Source organism: Cricetulus griseus, chromosome 7 (assembly GCF_003668045.3).
Source record: "Cricetulus griseus strain 17A/GY chromosome 7, alternate assembly CriGri-PICRH-1.0, whole genome shotgun sequence".
In the NCBI taxonomy this organism is placed as follows: Eukaryota; Metazoa; Chordata; class Mammalia; order Rodentia; family Cricetidae; genus Cricetulus; species Cricetulus griseus.
The window spans coordinates 98,607,712-98,632,220 of record NC_048600.1 but is presented as its reverse complement, the minus strand read 5'-3'; the positions used below and the strand labels follow the sequence as shown (position 1 = coordinate 98,632,220).

The 24,509-nt window shown below is 41.2% G+C and overlaps 1 protein-coding gene across 10 annotated transcripts in view; it reads right to left on the bottom strand.

Moving 5' to 3' along the window:
• Window positions 1-24,509, bottom strand: part of Bcas3 (BCAS3 microtubule associated cell migration factor) — a 487,638-nt gene that overhangs the window by 450,189 nt on the left and 12,940 nt on the right. For all 10 annotated transcript variants that reach the window (XM_027426382.2, XM_027426380.2, XM_027426386.2 and 7 more), the window contains exons 4-5: window positions 22,809-22,884; window positions 19,909-20,015 (exon numbers count right to left, since the gene is read on the bottom strand). In XM_027426382.2, coding sequence (XP_027282183.1) covers window positions 19,909-20,015; window positions 22,809-22,884 — 183 coding nt within the window. The remainder of the gene's footprint in view (window positions 1-19,908; window positions 20,016-22,808; window positions 22,885-24,509) is intronic.

The window sequence follows — 24,509 nt, the reverse complement described above, 5'->3', positions numbered from 1 at the left end:
AAAACAAAAACATGAGGAAAACATTGAAATTGCATCACCACATTCATTGTCCATACTTCATGGCATGAATTAGGGTTCTAGGATCCTGAGTAGAGCATAGGACAAGAGAAGGAGGAAATGCTGTGTCACATATACAGAGATCTGTGAATGTACTAAACTCAGGATCACAGCCTGCTAAAACCAGAAGCGTAATTCTAACTGCAAAATGTAAGTCACAAATATCAGCCTCCCGGGAAAGAATCCTCCAAATGTACATGAAAATCCTAAATTAGAACTAGGCTGGGCAGAGGGTGTTACCAAGACATATCCAGATAGCAAGCCTTCCACATGTCAGAGAGAACACAGACATACAGGGATGCTCCCCAGCTGCCTCTAATGCTTTCCTGCAGTGTGCTCATGGGTAACTTTGCTTTCAAATAAATACCAAAACAGTGTTACAAGTAGTCAAAACTACTTTTGGGTTTCCTAGAAAAAATATCTCTGAAAATGACAAGGAATCTCAACAGTGAGGACCCTATAGCCTGAAAAGAAGCCACAAGCTCACTTTTAAACTAACAACCCAAGAACGGCCTGGACAGAACCAGGGAGAGTGGACCCAGAACTCCAGCTTCCAGGCCACTGTGGTAACAGTAACAGGAGAGGAAGGCACTAGAGGGAACCTCTCCCCAGCTCCTCCTGGTCTCTGCCTTTGTTCTTGCTGGCATTTTAATTTCTGATGACAGACTTTTGTTGTTTGGGGCATAAACCGGACGTACCAGTTTGAAGGCACAATAAGGAGAACAAAGAATGATTTGTTCACACTGTAGGGAAAAAAATCTTTTCCAACCATAGAAAATAGCTTTCACATGGTGAAAATATGCAAATTACATACCAAACTGGAATGGGGCAGGGGAATACAAGTTTAGAATCTCATAACTCAATCTAAGGAAAAATAAATTACAACTCACGAGACAACAATACACATACAAAAAGATCTGGAAGAGTGTGGAGAAAACTTTCAGAGAATTCTAAAATCAAATGAAAGTTTTAGAAGCCAGCCTGCTCTGAAACCCAGTGTCCCACCAGCGACAGAATGGAAAACTCAATCCAACACCAGAGCTTTCACACTGCAGTGAAGTACACTTGCACCACCTGCCCTGCAGAAACAGAACTATGGTTTACAAATGACCTTTTCTTGATAAACTTTACTGAGAGACAACAATCTGCTTAAAATGTACAGATCACTAGTTGCATGTAGATTACTGATGTTCCATAAAGCATCTGTTACTGACATAAACCTCAAGAAAATGAGAGTCAGGCAAATGCTCAGAAGGCAGAGGCAGGAGGATCCCCATCACAACTCCAGGCCAACCTGACCTACACCAGGAATTCCACATTGGCTAGGGCTACAAAGTGTCACTCTGTCTCCACAAAAATTAGTAAATAAATAAATAACAAATAACTATGAAAATTTAGAAGGCTTACCACATCACTCAACAGTCATAACCAGAATGTTAACTTATAAGACTGTACACAGGTTTTAGTTACTGGACACAGTATAAGTGGGATCATACAGTATACTCTTGTAGAATCTCTTCTACATTACTGGCTATAAATTAATTCATGTTGGTGCATGTGACTGCAGGCTTTTTCCTTCTCTATTGCTGCAAAGAATCTCATTGGATGAAACACTATTATTTTACAAATCTTACTACTGACAGGCCTGTAATACAGTTCTAGTTTGGACCCAGCAGACTCCAGCTTCCCGGCCACTGTAGCAATGTGGGAGAAAGCAGGTCATGGTGGCACACAGCTATAATCCAAGACTCCAAGGCCCAAACCCTCAAAATTACAATTTCAAAGCCAGCCTGGGCTGTGGAGCAAAGACTTGTCTGAAAAAAAATCAAGTCCCAGGTCTTAATGTTTATTGAACACAGTTCCAAGCTCTTCCAAGTGGGCTGTACAGAATGAGTTCAAGACCAGCTGCGGATACTTAGTGAGAACCTATCTCAAAAACTGTTTAAGAAAAAAACAATGCTAGCTGGACTATGGTGGTGGACACCTTTAATCCCAGCACTCAGGAGGCAGAGGCAGATGGATCTCTGTGAGTTTGAGGCCAACCTAGTCTACAAAGCTACACAGAGAAACCCTGTCTCAAAAAACCAAAAGGAGGAGGAGAAGGAGGAGGAGGAGGAGGAGGAGGAGGAGGAGGAGGAGGAGGAGAGGAGGAGAAGAAGAAGAAGAAGAAGAAGAAGAAGAAGAAGAAGAAGAAGAAGAAGAAGAAGAAGAAGAAGAAGAAGAAGAAGAAACAGTGCTACTAGGATGTAGCTCGGTGTAGGAATGCTGAGGCCCTATGTTCAATATCCAATTCCACCAAAAAATGCATACTACATAAATATAAAGTCAAGAGAAAGAATTCACTAATTCTTCCAAGGACTATCTGCCAGATATTCTCTAGAGGCCACCATACAGTCATCTAATTTCACAGCAATGTACACTACGTTTTTTTAGGCTGTTTTACAATACTCTGAAGTATCAAAAACTAACAGTATGCTGGGCGGTGGTGGCATACACCGTTAGTACCAGCACTCAGGAGGCAGAGGCAGGCAGATCTCTGTGAGTTGGAGGCCACCCTGGTCTCCAGAGCGAGTGCCAGGATAGGCTCCAAAGCTACACAGAGAAACCCTGTCTCCGGGGAAAAAAAAAAAAAAAAAGCACTTGTTGCTCTTCCCGAGGACCAGAGTTTAACACCTGTCACAGATCTTGTAAAAGGGTATCCAATGCCTTCTTCTGGCTTTTGTGGCCATTCAGCAAGCACATATAAATACAGAGATGTTTAAGCAAGAATAAATTAAAAATAATGTTGATTGTGGTGACATATGTCTTAAATCTCAGCACTCAAGAGGTAGAGGTTGGTAAATCACTGAGTTCCAGGCTAACCAGAGTTAAAAAAAAAAAAAAAAAAAAAAAACAGCAGGAAACAAGTCTCCAATTAATACCACTGGCTTTAATTGTCTTCTAAAAGACCTGGGTTTGATTTCCAGCACCTATATGGTAGCTCCCAAATGTATGTAACTGCATTTCCAGGTAATCCAATGCCCTCCGTGGGCACCAGTAGTACAAGTGGTGCACAGACATACATTCAGGCAGTAAACACAAAAAACACATACAAAAAAAGTGTTTTTTAAAAAAATAATAAGAGGTAGGTATAGATGCAGCTTTCATGATTAACCGAATTGTTTTCCAAAGCCCTGATATCAATTCACATTTCCATTAGAATGTATCAGGGTTCTTTCTATAGATAGCCATTAAATCAGCCATCCTGACAGAGTGCCAAAATAGCAGACTTATATATTACCTGAATTGCAAGTCAACCTCTGGATATGCCAGTCAGGCCCAAACTAATATATAAACTAACAGCATTTACTATGATGAGCATCTGTGAAGCCAGGTTATCCCCAACTGTTATCCTGAAGGACATTAGCATTAGAACTGAGGCAGATATAACAGTAAAGAATGTGACTGAGACTCACGGACTCAACTCAGCACCTCTGGAGAAGTTAAATCTATAACTTAATTCCAAATACAGTAATGACCAACTTTTCCCACCCTGGTATACAGTGATGACAGTAACACTACACTTTATATACTGTAAAACTTGAGGTATCCGTCCTGTAGCTGGCAAACACACCTTAACCACATACTACCCTCTCACCACAATGGAACTACAGCAGAAATTAGTAACAGCAAGACATCTGGAAAATAACAAAACACTAGTGAGATTAAGCAACCAATCTATAAACAACACACAGTTCAAAGAAGAAAGTTTCAAAATTTTTTAAAAATATTTTGTTTATGGTTTGTTTTCTCTGTTTTCATTTGAGCCAGGGTCTCATGCAGCCCACGCTGTCCTTGAACTCCTGACCCTCACAAGTTCTGGGATTACAAAGCATGTATCACCAAGCTGAACTTTAAAATATTTTTAACTAAATGAAAATAAAAAGCCAATTGCAACTTGTAGTATGCAGTCACAGAGTGAAATCCACACTCCTAAATGCACAGAGTTGAAAAAAGAGGCTCTGAGATTTCTAAAACAACCTATGAGACGAAAAAAAGAACCAAATCAAAGGAAGCAAGCACAAAGGTGAAATCAATAAATCTGAAAAAAGAAAATCAGTGGGGGTGGGGGGGGCAATGAAACTAAAAGCTGGTTCTCAGAAAAGATCGATAAATTGTTAAGGCTCTAGCCAGTTTAAGATAGGAGGATGTGTCACAGCCTAGAACCTAGCACTTGAGAGGCAGATGAAGGAGGATGTAGTGTTCAGGGCCATCCTGGGCTACAGAATGAGACCCAGCCTCAGAACTCGTAGAGCTTTCTGGTATGGTGGCATATGGCCATAATCCCAATACTCTGGATGCTGTGGTAGGAGGACTGACACAACCTCAAAACCAGACTGAGATGCATTGTGAGCTCAAGGTGAATTGGATGTTGCTTCTGTCTCAAAAACAAGCAAAAAACAAAAACCACAATATTTTAAATAAATCCTACACTGAGCTAACTCTCCATCCCCACCATCTAGTAGCACGAATTCTAATTGGTATTAATAATAAAAACCCAGAGACAGATATTAGGGTTAAAGCTGAAGATCAGAGAAACCAAGCGGCCAGTCACTAGAGAGTTCTCACCTCTACCAATGCTCGGACTGAAGGGGCGATCCTGTCCTCAGACTACATCTCCAGACTGCATCTGTCTCCAACAAACCTCAGACTGTACTGAGCTCCTGTATCCTCCCACCTTATATTTCTCTTTAGTGTTGGAATTAGATTAAAGGCATGGGATCCCAAGTACTAAGATCACCTTTGGTGTGAATTCTGTTTCTCTTTTAGACTGGATCAATTTCATGTAGTTCAGGGTGCCCCTTGAATTAACAGAGATCCATCTTCTGTCTCCCCAGTGCTGGGATTAAAGGTGTATGCCACCATTGCCTGGCCTCTATGGCTAACTAGTGTGGCTAGCTTTTCACTCTGATCCTCAGGTAAGCTTTGTTAGATGATAAAAAAAAAAAAATACCACCAAACCCTCTTGTGGGGGGAGGGCCTTGGGAGTGAGTGGTAAGCCTGAGTTCCAGGATCAGACAGTCTATGCCTCCCCAGCACAGGAACTACATACAATGTATACCCAGTTTCTACATGGGAGTCTGGGGTTTAATTTAAGTCCTCTGGCTTGCTTGGAAAGCACTGAGCTCTTTCCCCGGCATCGGAATCTGAATTTTTAAGTGAGCCATGAGACTTGGAAAACAAGAACTTTTCAGGTCTCTCTCAAGCACATTTTGCCTCTAAATCAAAAACTCTATTCATCTCAGAGTCATCAAGTTAAGTGAACAGTCTAACTCCACCTGGGGAAGTCTTGGACCACAAAACCACTAATATCTGTGTTCCTTAAATTTTTACTCTTACTGCCCAAATCACCTGTGGTAACTAACAATGCAGAGTATCTACAGCACATACCTAAAAAGACCAGCACCCTAACAGTTTACTTTAGTCGAAAACAAACTAGACTGTTATGTTTATATGATATATAAATCTGCTACCTCAGAATAGCTTTGTAATAAGCAAATAACTTATACAAACATAACTTATATAGATATACAGTTATATGTTTAAAAACATGTAGTACATAATTAATACTAAAAGAGAGTTAGATCAAGGATATGTTTGTTGAGGGAATAAAAGACAAATGACTGCACCTATCTATTTTAGTGTTCAGCAGTTATACCTATAACCCACTGTTCTTAAATCCTGTAAAGGAATATACAGCTATCTACTGATGTGTAAAAGAACACATTATGGAACAACTTAATTCATGGATCTACAAGAATGTTATTACCTGTGATTTTTTAAAAAAATTTTTTAGGATTTTTTTTCTAAGGGTTTCTCTGTGTAGCCCTAGCTGTCCTGGAACTCAACTCTATATACCTCAATGGCCTCGAACTCACAAATATTCACTTGTTTTCCCAGCCTCCTGAATGCTGGGATTAAAAGTGTGCACCACCACCACTGCCCAACTATTACCTATGATTCATAGCTTTGATTTAAAAAAAAAAAAAAAAAAGATCTCTACTAGGCCAGGTGTGTTGGTACATGCCTATAATCTTAGTACTGGGGAGGCAGAGGCAGGAGGATCTGTCAGTTCCAGGCCAGCCTGGTCTACATAGAGAGCTCCAGCTGATTGGGGCTACACAATGAGACCCTGTCTCAAAGACAAGAAAAGAATGCTGCTGGAGAGATGGCTCAGTGGTTAAAAGCACTGGCTACTCTTCCAAAGGACTTGGGTTCAATTCCCAGCACCTACGTGGTGGCTCACAGTACAAGGAGATCCAACACCCTCTTCAGCCACTCAAGTGGTACCCAAACATACATGCAGGAAAAACAGTCACATGGAAAATGAAAATGTAAAATGTTTTAAATAAAATAAGTAAACAAGGTAAACACTGGCTCATCTACTGTAACAGTCACTACACAGCCTCTGAGGTGTTACTAACAGGAAGGAGGAATGGGGAAAATCTACTTTCAGCTTAATTCCTATGTAGATCTAAAACTACTTGGGAAAAAAACCCTACAATTTAAATGTATACAGAATGCATGGGAAATCATTATAATTCCCAAAATTAATGTTTTCCCTAATAGCAAAGGGGAAGGAAGGAGAGATAAAAAGCAAAAACATAGAGAAAAAAGGAAGGAATGCAGAGATTAAGAGCACTTGTTCTTCCAGGACACGGTTTCAGCTCCTAGCCCCCACAAGGTGACTCACGACTCTGGTTCCAAAGGATCAGATGCCATCTCAACTATGTGGGCACCAAGCATATACATGGTGCACACACAAAATGCAGTTAAAACATTCATAAACATAAAATGAATAAATCTAAAAAATATTTTAATTCAATTCCTAAAGCAATAAAAAAGACTCACACTCTTACAAATATACAGTTGTGTCATTATCAATTTGTAAACTGGTAATAATTAATCATATACTAATTGAATTGAATAAAATTACTTCAAAGGGCCGGGCGGTGGTGGCAAACGCCTTTAGTCCCAGCACTCAGGAGACAGAGGCAGACAGATCTCTAAGAGTTTGAGACCAGCCTAGTCTACAAGAGGTAGTTCCAGGACAGCCTCCAAAGCCACAGAGAAACCCTGTCTGGAAAAACCAAAAAAAAAAAATTACTTAAAAGGAAAACTGTTACATTGTAGTTTACCTTGAGGAGTAACAAAAATCCTTCTCATTAGGGAGAAATGGATATATATTACTATGGGGTAAGGCAATGGCAGGCATCACCTGAACTTAATAACTCAGTAAAGAAGCCAAAATGGCCAGCCATGAGCTGGCACGTACTTATAATGCCAACTCTGGCCAGGCATTCCAGGTGACAGAAGAAGGGAGATTTTAATTAGCTATTAATTAGCCAAAGCAACCACACAGGCGCTCACAGCTTCTCCCTGGAATACTCTGAAGCCACCTTGATGCTGTACAGTCAGTCCTTTGTGTCCACGGTGTCATTTCATTCCAACACCATATCAAAGCAGGTGTGACACATCTGTACTGATCACAGAGGGTTTTTACATTGTTATTATAACACTACACCTAACAACTATTAATACAGGACTGATACTGTACTAGGTATCATAACCTAAAATAACTTAAAAGTACTCAGGCTATTGTGGTTGGGTTATATGCAACTACTACAACTACTACAGTTTAATAAGAGAGACAGAAGTATCTACGAGTTTTTTTTTTTTTTGGGGGGGGGGGGGAGGAGTGTGGTATCTGGAACAAATCCTTCCATAGATCATGGGATTGAACTTTCACTATAAAGACAAAGGAAAAAAGGAGAGCGCCTGACTAAAAGTGTCCCACCTCAAAAGACACAAGCATCTCCTACAGTTCTCAGACAGGCATGCTGGCACATAACTGCACTTACTACTCAGCTGGAGAAGCTGAGGCAGGAGGATTAAAAAAAAAAAAAAAAAAAGCTTGGGAATTTAAGATGTCTGGGCATCAACATGAGAAACCACGCTGAATGTCAAGCTAGCATCTTTAATTTGGGAGGCTTTTTGCTTTAACAAGGCACTGCCAGTGTTTCATGTTACAGCTCTATACTTCGACAGTTTCAGAACCTTAGAACAGTTTGAGGAATGCATTCCTAACAGGCACAGGCAGTCTTTCTGCAAGAGGGGAAGAAGTTTTCTGTTGTTTTTTTGCCGCCCAACCACAAATGATTCAGCTAATGCCAAAGTGTCAGTGTCTCCATAACAGACTCTGTATGCCAGCAAGGAAGAAAACACAAACCACAAAACCACCTAAAATGTGTATTTGTGAGAACTTACAACTTAAAGAACAGAGATTTGCTGACCACATGAAGGAGACAGCAAGCCAGTCTGTATTTTGGTCTTGACACTAAACACAAAACACAAAACTTGAAGCAAGAAGGGAGTGAGTCTCAGGAACAGTATGAAAACCACAGAACATAAATAATGAATGGAACTTGTAATCATATTTTCATACTTCCAAATTTTCACACACATCGAAAAAGCACTGAGGCAACTTTAACCTTTTCCCTCCAGCCTGATTTTCCAAAAGAAGATGAAAGGAGAGCAACACGATGCACCCCTTGGCTATGCACAGCTGACTCAGACATGGCACTTCAAAACCCCAGCGATGGCTTCAGCACCCACCAATCTCAGTATCGCTCCATCCTTTGAAGCTGCTCTAATGGTATCTTCCATTTACAGCTAACACTTCTGTAGTCAAAAGAGCTTCCTTGGGGTAGATGTTAATGCAAAAGCACTCAGACAACCTGACACTCACGCCTGGAGGCAGACTGGAAGGTGCTCAGAAGTCAATGTAGCACCATTACAGAGAGTGTCAGCCTAGCAGCTGTCATAAACACTTCACAATCACTCAGGCACACAAACTCGATTGCCTTTAATTCATTCTCTTGCTACATCTTGACTGGGATGAATCTAACATATACACTGAGCAGAAGATGACAGACACGGGTGATTCCATACTGCATCAATTTAAATTATGTTTAAAAAGTGCAAAGGTAATCTGTGGTCAGGACAGTGATTGTCCTGCCAGTCAGGGAGGAGGAATGCTCTCTAGGGAACTTCATGAGAAAAAGGTCCTTGAAAATTCTTCCAGTTGAGCTTCACTTGTTTGTATGCATACAAGCACAAATACACATATGCAAGGAAAAAGTCATCAAACGATAAACCTGAGCCTAGCAGTAGTGTCACACACCTTTAATCCCAGCACTCGGGAGGCTGAGGCAGGTGGATCTTTGTGAGTTTGAGACCAGCCTGGTCTAGAGAGTCAGTTCCAGGACAGTCAAGGCTACAGAGAACCCTGTCTCTTGGAGAGCAAAAAGAAAAGCTCTCATTCAAGAAAGATTCCAATTCAAGATAAACTTCAACCAGCCTACATCTAATCAGCCAAATTTACATAATGCTATTAACACACACAGAAAAGTTACATTTCAGATGGACTGCTCTAAAAGACTGCCTTAAGAAACATACTAGAGGGGAAGGAAAGAATGAGACAAGAGAGCACATGTGTGAAGATGCCGTTAATGAAACCCATTACTTTGAATGCTAGCCTAGATTTCAATAAAATAATTAAGCTAATAAAAGATTAAATATTTTATAGAGCCAGGCACAGTGACACATGCCTATACCAGCTCTTAGGAGGCATAGGCAGGACAACTGCCAAGAGTTTGAGACCAATCTGGGTTACAAAGAAATGCTGGCTAAAAAAATAAAATAAGAAGAAAGAAAAGTCAATATAGGAAAAATATTTCAACAAGCCCCCTCATTTCTGCTTTTTATTCAATATGACACCCAATGAAGACCCATCCATCACTTCTCCTTCCAGTAAGAAAAGAACAGAACAAACAAAATAAGCCCTGTTCTCAACAAAGGCATCGGCATCGTGCATGGGCTCCAAACCTGCCCTGCTTTCAGTGCACTCAAATCACTAACTTCATTATTATTCCCAAATGAAACCTATAAAAATGTTTCCTGGTTAACAGTTTCAACGTGGCAATGTCTATTGGCATATAGTTTCTAATAAATAATGAACTAATTGGTTTTTACCTCAAATATGCCCTCACGTGTTTGCTCTCAGAATTTTGGTATGTAAAGCTTTATGGCAGACATTTTCTAGTTTTCGTAGACCAATGTAACAGTGACACCTAGTGTCCAATATCAGAAGCACATTCAAAGCTCCAGAACACATGGTAAATAACTTTTCTACAACCAGCACCTTCCAAGTACTCTAATCAATATTTCATTATTTTATTAGAATGGTAAATATTTGTAAATACATTAAGAAACCTAAGTAGCCATGTAAACAGACAGCAAAACATATTGGAAATTTATACCAAGGTCATATGAGTACAAGGCCAGCGTCTTACTACTGAGCAATGTCCCCAGAAACTTGAGCAGTTTTTGTTGAGATGGGACTTGTTAAAACTGCACAAACTGGCCTTGAACTGCCAGCACAGCTGTGATAACAGACCAGATTTTATTTTGTGTTCTTTTGTTTTGGTTTGCTCGTTTGTATTGAGTCAGGCTCTTACAAGCTATTGGAGGATGGCCTCAAACTCATAGTCCTCTGCCATACCACCTATATAGTGGATTAAAGGTATAAACTACACACCAACCCTACTTGGGTCTCAGACATTGGTGGGGGGGAGGAAACCTCCAGCCCCAGACTCTTGGGCAGCTGGGATTAGGGCCACAAACTATCATACCCAGTTTATGTAAATAAACTTTAAGAGAAGCCTTTATAATCATTTTTAAATATGCCATTTTCCACTAATTTTTAACATGTGAGTGTCAATGAACTCAAATTTTATTTCTTCAGAAGTGATGCCATTCCAGGGGCTAGAGAGGTGGTCCAGTGGACAGGAGCGCTTACATAAAAAGCCAGCATGCAGCGTGTGACTGCACAGTAGTGCAGAGACAAATCTGTGATCCATATGCACAAGGCAGAGAGAGATAACGGGAATGCTGTGGGCCTTTGAACCTCAAAACCCACCCTCAGTGACACACCTCCTCCAACAATGCCACACTTCCTCATCCTTCCCAAACAGTTCCATCAGCTGGGGACTAAGTAATCAAATACATGAGCAAATGGAGGCCATTTTCATTCTAACCACCACAACAGCCAGGAGAATCTGTTACTAACGAGTATTAACAAGTCTATACTCCCAGAATTCACATCTTCACCCTGAAAATTCACTATCCTACTCCCATGCCCACAATTAACATTTAACTGCAAATATATTTCAAAAATCATAAAGGAGTTCTTTGTGTTAAGCAAATTAAGACAGTGACGAGGAATGTTCTCAGTAATATACAATATGGAAGGCATCCACCAGGTTCTTGATTCAAACCTAAGTAAACAGATGGAGACTAGGGTAGAGTTCAGTTGGTAGATGCTGGCCTAGTGTGCACAAAGCCCTGAGTGACATTCCCAACACTGCACAGTAGTGCAGGCCTGCAATCTCAGCACTAAAGAAGTTCCAGGTCATCCACAGAAACAAAAGCAGTCTGAGCTACATGAGGTCCTGTCTTAAAAAGAAGTTTCCAATATATAAAGGAAAATCTTTTTTTTTTTTTTTTTTTTTTTTTTTGGTTTTTCAAGACAGGGTTTCTCTGTGTAGCTTTGGAGCCTATCCTGGCACTCCCTCTGGAGACCAGGTTGGCCTTGAACTCACAGAGATCTGCCTGCCTCTGTTTCCCAAGTGCTGGGATTAAAGGCGTGCACCACCAACGCCCACCTTAGAAAAGGAAAATCTTTAAAGGATCGAGTACACAAACAGTACCAATAAATATCACTATAAATATTACAAAACTCCTATAAGATACTTCCCTAAATATGGTCCATCAAACTGGACATCCTTTTATGACAGCACAAATATGTGAATGTTTTCTCTCCTAACTAACAGACATTTCTATAAACCACAAACACAACTAGATGCTGTACAGTGGCAAACAGGCTTCCAAATAGTACAGGTACTGTTTTCTGCATTTAACTTTGTTGTGAATGAGCAAACAGGTCACTCATCAGACTGTGGTCCACACATTTAAATCAAACTCACATATCCTGACACTGAAATCTTCTCTGCACACAAAATCCTGCAATGTCCTCAAAGACTCAGTGTGGGTGGGAACCCCTGGGTATGCAGCTCAGTGGTAGAGGAAAAACACATTTCTTGATGGGGAAAGATTTTGAGCAGAACATTACTAAAAGACATATAAGGAAAGCCAAACAAGAAAAAAGTGCTCAATGTTATCAGTCACAAGGGAAACACTAAAGCTAATTAAATTCTCAAATTAGCCACCATAAAACTAAAATTCTGAAGATGGATGACATCAAACATTGGCCAGGATGCAGAACTAGTCATACACAGCTATGAGCAATATATAATGGTACGGTCTCCTTGAAAAAGGCTTTACACGTTTGTAAATAGACCACATTCCAAGCGCATGAATCAGCAAACCCACACACAGGTAGTTATCCAAGAGAGGTGGATGCATAGTTTTCCACAAAGACTTATTCAAGGATCTTCATGTAGTCACTAACGACCAGAAGTAGAAACCCAGTAAGGGAGTGAGCTGGGAGTGCAGCTCAGTGCGGAGCACCTGCTTGGAGTGAATGTGGTTCTAGGTTCAAACCCCAACACCAGACAACATGATTGTTTCCAGAAACACTAATTCCTAAGGGTAGAAAAATAATCCATAAGGGTAAAGGAAACTCTACAGCAGGAAAAGCAATATAAGCTGGGCCCTCCATGAGACCACTGATGATGAGTATATGGAGTGGAACCTAAGGTAATTTGGGACAGAGAATTCCTTGAATAATGTCATGTGTGAGGTGAGGCCAGAAGCAGGATGTGAACCCCTGGAACTAGAGATATAAGCAGTTGTGAGCAAATATGTGGGTGCTGAGGACCAAACACAGGTCCTTCCTTAAGAACAATAAGCACTTTTAGCCACTGAGCCAATTGCTTGAGCCTCAGCATGGTAAAATTTTAGGGGGCCAATCCAGGTTTTGGATGAGCATGTTTTCAATACAAAAATGTTTCAACTTTGCTCTATATGCACATTTTAGACTTCCTTGTTATGGCACCAAAGCATTAACCCACTATAGCCATGTGATTTAACACACTCGCCCTTCTGAGCCAGGGTTTTGCCATAAACAGCACAGGCTAGTCTGGAACTCACTAACCTGCCTCTGCCTCTGCCTCTGGAGTCGTGGGATCAGAAGTGTGTGCCACCACTCCCTGCTCATGACCGCCTCACATCCTTCACATTGCCACAAAACTCCAGCTGAGACCACCCCCTTACTGTTCTTTATTATCTGAAGCATATTCCCAACAGTGTTTGCACTGCCTTTGAACGTGCCTCTTTCAAATAATCACTTGTGTCATTGTTCTACCCTTCTGCTCGTTTGGGTCTCTGGGAGCCTGTCAGACAGCATCCTACAACACCAACAACCTAGCATCACCCTGGCCACCATATAGGCATGGTTTTTCTGTGTAGCCCTGGATATCCTGGAACTCTCTTTGTAGACACAGAGGTCCACCGGCCTTTGCCTCCCAAGTGCTGTGATGAAAGGCTGGCGCCACCACCACTGGTCGCCATCTAACACAGAAGACACACACTAACTCGTCCCCATCTTCCAACTACCAAGAATAGAAATTCCAAAAACAGAATCGCTTTGTTTTGTTCAGTCTTGTTTTCCCAGCACCTTCAATGCAGTCTGGCATGTAATGGACAATCAATAAATCTTTGCTAAGTGAATGAGTTAATGAATGAGTAGGGAAATATAAATGGCCTGGCTTTAAAAGAATGCAATTTGGCAAAACTAACAAGGGCCTTACTTGTATTGATCTCCCAAAATTACATAACCATCGCAATATTTATCTCAATATTCTTGAGATTAAAATAACAAAATGAGAAATCTAAATGATGTTTCATTATAAAGAAAATAACATTTCAGAAGACATAGCCTTTTATAGCCCAGGCTGGCCTCAGACTTACTATATAGCTGAGGATGACTTTGAACTCCTGTTTCTCCTGCTGCCTCCTGAGTGTTGGGACTTGAGCTTTAATTTTAGGACATATGGTTTTTTAAAATACGCTGGCCCATAACTCCAAAAGCAGCAAGCTCTCCCCAAGCACTAAGATTGCAAGCATGAGTCACCTGACCCATCTATCATTTATAAAGTTTAGGGGGCTAGGGAGACAGCTGCTCCTCCAGAGGACAGGAGTTTACTGCCCAGTAACAACATGGCAGCTCACAGTCATCTTTGACTCCAGTTTCAGGGTTTCTGATGCCCAATTCTGGCCTCCACAGGCACCAAGCATGTGCATGGTACACAGTCATGCATGCAAGCAAAACACCCATACACTTGAATTAATTTTTAAAACTGAGGTTTGAACTGAGTTTTGGTGGGGGTCAGAGGTTAAGTGATAATCAAGGTCAGGCCCTGTGCTTGCCATGCAGGTACTCTAGACACACATTGGGAATAATAACATAAAATCAACAAACAGGGGCCAGGGTTACAGTTCAATGCATGGGTCCTTGCTAGCATCCATGAGGCCCTGAGTGTCATAAAATTTTGATTAAAGTCAACAAATGGAAGCCAGCCTTGGTAGCCCATGCCTTTAATCCCAGCACTCAGGAGGCTGAAGCAGTCAGATCTTTGTGAGTTCGAAGGCAGCCTGGTCTACAGAGCAAGTTCCAGGATAGCTAGGGCTGTTACACAGAGAAACATGTTACACAGAAAAACCCTGTCTTGAACTACCCCCCACCCCACTGCCCACCAAAAAAAGCAGCAGTGACCCATGGACTGGATATGGTTTGAAAAGCACTGTGACCTGCCATCAGCTAAGATCTGTAAAAGTCAATTTATTGACCAGCATAAGCTCCACTGTCTAGGCTAGAACTTCTGGGTACAAGCTGAGATGGTGTAGTAACTGCTGGGAACATGTGCAAGTCCACCCCAGCCTTTCACAGTAGCTCAGCAGAAAGAGTGTCTGCCTCAGAGACAAGGGTCTCATCAATCTCCATACTGCCAAAAAAAAGTTTACAAATGAAAATAAGAACTAAATCACTGTCATGGTCTGTTTTCTGCTGTACTACTTGGGAAGTGATGAAGTACAGCTGTTGGATTGTGCTGGGAATCTGATCAAGCCAAGCCAGAATGACAACGTAGTTCCACACTCACAAGCATAGTGGCCTTCTCACCTAAATCAAAGTAACTGTGACCTCACGCAAAATGTTACCTGGGATAATGTCCTAGAAGGACCCCAAAAACTCCAAAAGCAAACCAAGAACACAGTGAGCTCACTTCTCCCTCTGCCTACTCCTCAGGGGCTAGGCCAGCAAGAGACGGCTACTTTGACCTTCACAAACACAATTGGAGAGAAAGGAGGATTAGATCCTTTTAAGATCTTCTGAGATGATACAAGCCACCTTTGAAACTATTCAAAGTGATGCATCTAATTATCACCAAGCAAGTGGGTGAACAGAGCCACCTGAGTCCCATAACAAGAATGTGCTCCATCCAGTCAACACCCCTAATCCAGTCAACCATCCTATGAAAGCCACCCCTTACAACATGCCTGTAAACAAACAGCATGTGGAGCAGAATGTAGTCACTTCCCTATTAATACAGAAAAGTTACACTAATGAAACCACTCCCTCAATTCAACTTGTGTGTTTCCTCTTGATAGGTTACAAAACAAGGCAAATCCTTGAAAACATGAATTGAAGCCAAGAGTGGAGCCGCCTGCACACCGGAACACTTGCCCCACATGAGTAAGGCCTAGGATCTGTTCCCATTACTTAGGGGTGGGGATGAGTAAAAGTGAAAAAACTACTGTTCCTGGCAGCCAGAAGCATTCTCCAGCCGAAAAATACAGCTTCAATCCTTTCTCTGTGGTATGATAGTCCTATGACCAGAATGGAGCAACAAGTACATTAGCAATTTGTGAAATTTTTAGTACATTTATTGATTTATTTGTTGGACACTTGTGTGGAGGTCAGAGGATAATCTGTGTGAGTTGGTTCTTTCCTTCCACCATGAACTCAGTTGTCAAGCTTGACAGCAAGCACTTTTACCTGTTGAGCCATCTTGCTGACCCATAAACAAATTTTTCAACTCAAAATGTTAAAGTAATACAAGTGTAATCTTTTGTTATAATGTCATTTAAGACAAATTCTATTCTGTAGAGCAGTGGTTCTCAGCCTTCCAAATGCATCCACCTTTGATACTGCTCCTCATGTCATGGTGACCCCCAATGTTAAAATAACTGTCATTGCTACTTCATAACTGTAATTTCACTGTTATAAATCGTAATGCAAATATCTGGTAAGCGGCTATCTGATATGCAATTCCCAAATGGATTACACCCACAGCTAGGTTGAGAACCACAGCTCTAGAGTATCCCAACCTCCAGTAAATCTGAAGTAGGATATTGCTAATAAATGTTTTCATGAAAATGTTACCCCAGGGAACAATAACAAAAACAGAATTAAAATGCCTGGCCCTCTAATCACAGCGCTCTTCCAAACTCCATCTGTATCTAACATAAAGTCACTTGGAGGCTGAGGAACAAGTCTTGCTCTGTAGCACTGAGCCACTTCTCATCTTACTTTATGTGTCTATTTTCCCACCTACATTACAGAGGCAATTATCACCACCCTAAAGATCTTCGTATACATGAAAAGGGACTAGGGGGCTAGAGATGTATCGTTGCCTACCACACATCCTAGATACAATCCTCAGCATCACAAAAAGCTAACAACAGAGTGTATATATACATATATTACAGGGCTAGAGAGATGGCTCGGAGGTTAAGGAGACTTGCTACTTGCTGCTCTTCTAGGTTCTGAGTTTGAGTACTAGCACCCACCTGGGCAGCTTACAACCACCTGTAACTCCAGTTTCAGTGGATACAACACACCCTCTTCAGGCTTCCTAAGACACTCACCCACACATGGCAGGCACCCATACACATAAGTTAAAAAAAAAAAGTCAGAAACCATAAATGTACTCAGTATTTTTGTGCCAGCAACTCCACTATACAGAATTTACCCACCAAAGCAAGTCAATGTGTTACACACTTATGATTGGAGCACTCAGGCAGCTGAGCAGGATTGCTGTGAGTTCAAAGCCAACCTAAGATACACAGTAAAATCCTATTTCAAAGGTAAGAGGGAGAGCCAGGTGGTGGTGTTGCATGTCTTTAATCTTAGCAGGGCATGCTGATCTCTGTGAGTTCCATGCCAGCCTGGTCTACAAAGTGAGTTCCAAGACAGGCTCCAAAGCTACAGAGAAACCCTGTCTCCAAAAACCAAAAGAAAAATAGATGGGGAGTGTCTCTACACAAATATTCAGGCATAAAAAATAGTTTTTGAGCAGGGCGTTGGTGGCTCATGCCTTTAATCCCAGCACTCGGGAGGCAGAGGCAGGCGGCTCTCTGTGAGTTTGAGGCCAGCCTGGTCTCCAGAGTGAGTACCAGGATAGGCTGCAAAGCTACACAGAGAAACCCTGTCTCAAAAAACAAAACAAAAAAAAAATAGCTTTTGTGATCCCAGAACTCAAGACAAAGACAGATGGAAGATGGAGACTGAGACCAGGTGAGCCTCAAAGAGATTGCCATCTCAAAGTGTGAAAGCCATAGACAGACAGACAGAAAGACTGAGAGACTGACAGACATATGAATATGTTCAATTTCATTACATCTATTTTGTTGTTTTTTGAGACATCATCCCACTAAGTTGCCCAGACAGGCCCTGAATTTGTCATCCCCCTGCCTCAAACTGTTAAGTAACTGGGATTACAAGCCTGTAACATCTGGCCCTATAGTATAACATGTAATGTCAAAATTATGGATATTTAAAGTATTTGTATTAGCAAACAGTGGTCATTTACAAAATCAGAATAGATGATGAAGCTGTTCAAGTCCATAAAAGAGCTCCTGAGCAGTGACATTACAAAAGAAAACAGCCAATGTCACAGCAACAAATCTAGCTTCAAGAATACCTCACGAAATAAACAAAAGTGATTTTTGTTTGTTTGTTTGCTTTTCTAGACAAGGTGTCTCTGTATAACTGCCCTGGCTGTCCTGGAACTCACTCTATAGATCAGCAAAGCCTCAAACTCACAGAAATGCCTCCATAGGGCCAGCCCCACTTAGCTTGGTTTTTTTAATGATTTTTATTTTACATGTATGACTATTTGCTTTCATGCATGTATGTCTGTGCATTACATACATGCCTAGTGCTCTCAGAGGCCAGAAGAGAATGTCAGGTGCCCTGGAACTGGAGTTACAGACAGTTGTGAGCTTCCATGTGGGTACTGGGAATTGAACCCCGGTCCTCTTGAAGAGCAGTCAGTACTCCTAACAGCTAAGCCATGTCTCCAGCCCCTAAAGGTTTTATTCTAATTCATCTGGTACAAAATTCAAGGGGTACAAAAGGGTAAAAACTTCCCCCTTTTGTCGATGTCTTCTATTTCTCCTATCACCAGGCAATCAGATTTCTACTTTTTGAGATAGATGTATGTATGTATGTATGTATGTATGTATGTATGTATATATGTATGTACGTACGTACGTACGTATGTATGTATTTTTGAGACAGGGTCTCTCTGTGTAGCCATGGCTGGCCTTAACCCAGAGATCCTCCTGCCTTTGTCTGTGATTAAAGGCATAGAACACTATGTTAGGCTCTTTTTAAAACTATATTTAATTTTTTTATTTGAGTATTATGTAGGCAAGATTGTATGTGTGCTAGCCTGTGCATGTGACATTGTGAAACTGTGTAAAGAGAACAATTTGCAGAAGTCAGTTCTCTGATTCTATAGGGATGGGGGGGAGGCTGAACTCAACTTGTAAGGCTCAGCAACTAACAGCTTTACCTACTGAGCCATCTTGTTGATCCATATGAATGTTTTTTGGGTTTTGTGGGGTTTTTTTATTTGGTTTGGTTTTGTTTTTTTGTGACAGGGTTTCTCTGTGTATCCCTGGCTGTCCTAGTACTAGACTTACAGAACTAGCTTTGGTCTTGAACTCACAGAGATCCGCCTGCCTCTGCCTCCTAAGTGCTGGGATTAGGCATTACCGCCAGGATCCCCCAACTGGCTCTCCCTCCCAGCTTCCCATGTGACTGTTTAACAGACATAAAATAATTGATATATTGTGCTGTGGATTAATCTTTCTGTATACTGTATAAATTACACTGTGATTGGTTTAATAAAGAAGCTAACTGGCCAATAGTTGGACAGGATAAAGTTTGGAGGGAAAACCAGACTAAGGACACTGGGAAGAAGAAAGACAGAGTCTGGGGAGTCTCAAATACACAGAGAGAAGAAAGATGAGTGTGCTGTGTTGAAAGAAGGTACCTGCCACATGGCAGAGGGCAGATAAGAAATATGGGTTAATTTAAAATGTCAGAGTTAGCTAGTAACAAGCCTGAGCTATTGGTCGAGCATTTGTAATTAGTATTAAGTCTCCATGTCAGTTATTTGGGAACTGGCAGGTGGAAAAGAAAAGTCTGCCTACAATATTGTTAACATTTTCTAATTGCAAATCTTTCCCCCAAGTCTCAGCTTACTCTTGTGTAAATTAGAAAACACAGAAACAACCCCCATTTAATAGTATTACCCTAAATAAAAGTGATACCATGCATAAACCATGAGTCCCACAATTCCTGCTCATCTCCACTTGTCCTTTAGAGGACTGTTTGCCACTTGCCTCTCATTCCCATGACTCTCCACAAGGCCTTAATAATGCTTAAATGTATCTGCAGAGCTTATGCTGGGCACCAAGGTACCCCTTGTGTATACTCACAGGGATGCACCAGACTTGCATTCCGTCACTGTAGCCGATCATAACCAGCAGAGGGGGCTCATTTCCAGTGCTATGCAGTTCATGAAATTCTAGATTCCGTGATGTATCTGCATTAGGATTAATAAAGAGGCAAATAAAGACAGTATGAACCAAGAAAACTACTTATTTACTCACAATGATGCAAAGATTCAGTTACAACAATAAAAGCAGGGATCCAGAAGAATGGCTCAGTAATTAGGAACTCTTGCTGCTCTTCCAAAGCGGCTGACAACCTTCTGTAATTCCACCTCCAGAACAGCCAAGGCCTCTGACTTCTGGGAACATATGCACATAACCATACACAGACACATAATGAACAAAAACAAATCTTTTTTAAATTTTTAAAGAAAAGATCACATCTTCGGCCTGTAACCCCAGGAGGTAGGAGGCTGAAGCAGGAAGATCAACAAAGCAAACCTGGGCTACATAGTAACTTCAAAGCCAATGTAGCTACACAGTCTCAAAAGAAAAAAAAGTTTTTTTTTCTTTGTAGTATATGCTAGGCAAGTGTGTTAATGCTGAGCTATATATATCTCCAGCCTGCTTTTACTTTTTAGATGTGAAGAAGACAAGTTGTAAATTGCCCAGGCTAGCTTTGGGGGATGGAGGGCATAGATTGGTTCATAGTAACATTTGTATACAGCCAAAAGATAAAAACAAAGCAAATGTTCACCAAAGGGACAGTAGCCTAGTATAGTACAAAGAAACGATGGAACATCATCATCAAAGAAAAAGAGTGAATTACTACAGTGTACAGGACTCTAACATTATAAAACAGTACATGTGGAATGTACTGAATCTGAAGAGCTGGGATATGGATAGTTAAGTGGCAGGCTGTGCCTCACCTGCCTAATGCCAGGGGGTTCAATCCCCAGAACCAAGAAAATGCCCTGTGCACTTTTCACTGGGAACCTGTAGTAGTACAAGCACTACAGCAAAGCCTTAGCTCCTCAGAAAATTAAGATTGGAATTACCATATGGAATCTATCAATTTCCCTTCTGAGTATAAGCCAGATAAAACAGAAGCAGAGTGTTGAGACAGTGAGACACCAGAAGTCACAGCCATGGCTGTTCACATAATTAAAAGCTGTATGGAACCTTGTGGAACAGGCCTGTACTCACAAGGCTGAGGAAGGATAACTGCAGCAAGTTAAAAGCCAGCTTGGACTACAATGTGAGTTCAGGGCCAAAGAGCAATTCAGTGAGACCTTTCCTCAAAATAAAAAGTCAGTCCAGGCCTGAGGATGTAGCTCAGCTGGTAGAATACTTGGTGGCATGCAAGAGGTCTAAGGTTCCATCCCTAGAACTCCAGATAATGGCCATGTGGCAGGAGAATCAAAAGTTCAAGGTCATCTTCAGCTACTTTCATCCAGTTTAAGAACAGCCTGGGCCACACCTGCCTCAAAAACATACACCTTGTCCAGTTGAAACACACATTTAATGCCAGAACTAGAGAGGCAAAGAAAAGTGAATCTCTGTGATTTACTGTACAGCCTGGTCTTCATACTGAGTTCCAGGCCATCCAGCAAATCCAATACTTGGGGAGTAGAGACATGAGGATCAGGAATTCAAGGCCAGCCTGAAACACATGAGATCCTGCCTCAAAAAGAAACAAATAGAAAGAGAACTGTGGGTATAGCTCAGTGGTTTAATACCCAACATTTTTTAATGGTATTACTCATGTACCTCAGGTTGCTAAGGAGACTGGGGAAAAAGAATTATTTACTGTTTGAGGCCAGAAGTTCAAAGCTATTCTAAGCAAACCTAGTTTAAAATAAAATAAATGGGTGGTAGCATACACATAGTATGATAGTAGTCAACCTTAAAAAGAAAAAAGGAAGCCGGGAGTTGGTGGTGCACGCCTTTAATCCCAGCACTTGGGAGGCAGAGGCAAGTACATCTCTGTGAGTCGAAGGCCAGCCTGATCTACAGAGCAAGTTCCAGGACAGGCCCCAAATTAATAAAGAGAAACCCTGTCTTGAAAGAACAAAGAAAGAAAGAAAGAAAGAAAGAAAGAAAGAAAGAAAGAAAGAAAGAAAGAAAGAAAGAAAGATAGGTAGATTCTGGCATATGCTCCAACACAGATGAATGTTGACATAAATCCATTTCTATACCATGTCTACATCAGTCAGAGTCATAAAGAAAGTAGAGGGGCTGGAGAGATGGCTCAGGGTTTAATAGTACTGACTGCTCTTCCAGACAAGCATGATTTTATTCCCAGAATCCTCTGGTGGCTGACAACATGTCACTCTACTCCCAGGGAATCGGACTCCTTCTTCTAGCTTCCATGGTACATAGACATACATGTAGAAAACACCCATATACATAAAAAAATATTTTTTTAAATAAGAAGGTTGGTGGTGGGAGTGAACACCTTTAATCCCAGCACTCATGAGGCACAGACAGGTGGATTCTGTGAGTTGAAGCCAGCCTGGTCTATAGAAGGAGTTCCAGGACAGCCAAAGCTGTCTCAAAAAAAAAAAAAAAAAATGGACAGACAGTGGATTGGGGTGGGGGTAAAGATACAGAACAACCTTTAACGAATATAGTTTATTTTCTAAGATGAAAAAGCTATATAAACTGATGGTCATAATGGTTATACACTGTAGGGTGTTTAGTTACTGGACAGGTCTTCCTATGTGCCCCAGTCTCACTTCCAACTCAGGATCCTCCTGCCTCAGCCGCATGAACACTGAGATTATAAGCATACACTACTACTCCCAGCTAAAGATGAATTTATTCTCAAAACTGAAAAGTTAGTAAAAGCAAAAATAGCCTGACTGAATTGGGGCTCTCTTTCTAAAAACAGGTCAACCCCAAAGAAGCACTTAATACACACATGCCAGAGAAGTTAGTCATACCGTTCAGATCTGCATTCTCAAATCTGACCCAGACGATCTTCTCCTTTTCTTCTGTTAGGGGAGTCCCGCTGTAAGCCTGCACAGCAAACAGAAGTGTTTTCAATAAGACATTGTACAGCTCCAATACCACACAGTTCAAAGCAAAAGGTGACTCAACCATTCCACCCCCTCCAACTATTCCATCCAGCACATTCTGGAATGCTATTTATTCCCAAAGAATGTTCCTCTGAGAATCTGATAACATCAGTCAAAGATGATACTTATCATAGAACTTATTGCAGAATTGCTGAAACCTAAGTACAGTGATTATAATAAACCCTCCATCACCACCTTCACTTGTCAATAAATATGGAATAACAAAACTCCACACACCTACACATCTTAAGAACATTACTTTTTCAGTCCATTATCTTGCTTCCAGACACAAAGTATCTATTAATAATTGCAAGCCTACAAGAATCAGGAAGGAGGGCTGGAGAGATGGCTCAGAGGTTAAGAGCACTGGCTGCTCTTCCAGAGGTCTTGAGTTCAATTCCCAGAAACCACATGATGGCTCACAACCATCCTTAATGAGATCTGTTGCCCTCTTCTGGTCTGCAGGGATACATGCAGACAGAATACTGTATACATAATTAAAAAAAAAAAAAAAAAAGAATCAGGAAGATACATATGCATAGCTAAAAATATTGGCAGTACCCATCAGTATACAAAAGAAGCCATCTCTCCATGTTAAACACATTTTCATTTAAAATTTTGAGAAGAGCTAGAGATGTAGCTCAGTTGGGAGAGTGCTCTGGGCTTGACTCGTAGTGCTGCATAAGCCAACGTTTGGAAGATCATCAGGCTCATTCTTGGCTGCATAGAAACTCGGTCTCAACACAATTTTTCAGACCATGTAGAGTAGTGGTCCTCCATGTTACTAAACCCAAAGCTAAAATTAAGACTGAGAGGAAAGGTGACTTGAGACCAGGAGTTCAATGCCAACCCAGGCAACTTGAAACTCTGTCTCAAAAAAGAGGGTAGGGGATAGCTACGTATGTAACTTAATACAATCCTTGCCAGAGATAAACAAGACCCTAGATTCAATCTCTAGTACAAGAAAGAAAAATTCTGTGTGCATGTGCATGTAGGTGTGTTCGTATAGGTACACATTTGTGGAGAAAAACTTGTCTTCCTCAGGTGCCATGGTTTTTTATGGTTTTGTTTTGTTTCAGAGATAGAGTCTAGGCCAGCCCTGAGATTCTCTGGTCTTCACTTCCCCGGTGCTGGGATTAGAAGTGCCTGCCACCATACTGTTCATCATGGATCCTGGGCTCAAACTCAGGTCCTTATGCTTGCACAAATACTTTAACAAATGAGCTATCTCCCCAGCCCTTGAATTTTATTTCAAAGATAATATCTATTACCTTGTACACCCCTAATTGGTTAGCTTAATTAGGTTTGGAGACAAGAACTTCCTATGTAGCCAAGGCTATAAACTTGAGACCCTCCTGCCTCAGTCTCCCAGTTATGGGATTCCAGGGACAAGCTACCCAGCTGTGTTGTCAACTTAATACACTAGAGAAGGGGGAACTTCAATTGAGCAATTGCCCCATTAGACTGCCCTGTGAGCATGTCTGTGATGCATTTTCTTGATTGCTAATTGATGCAAGAGGGTGTGGCCTACTGTGAGCAGGTGGGCCTGGCCTGTATAAGAAAGGT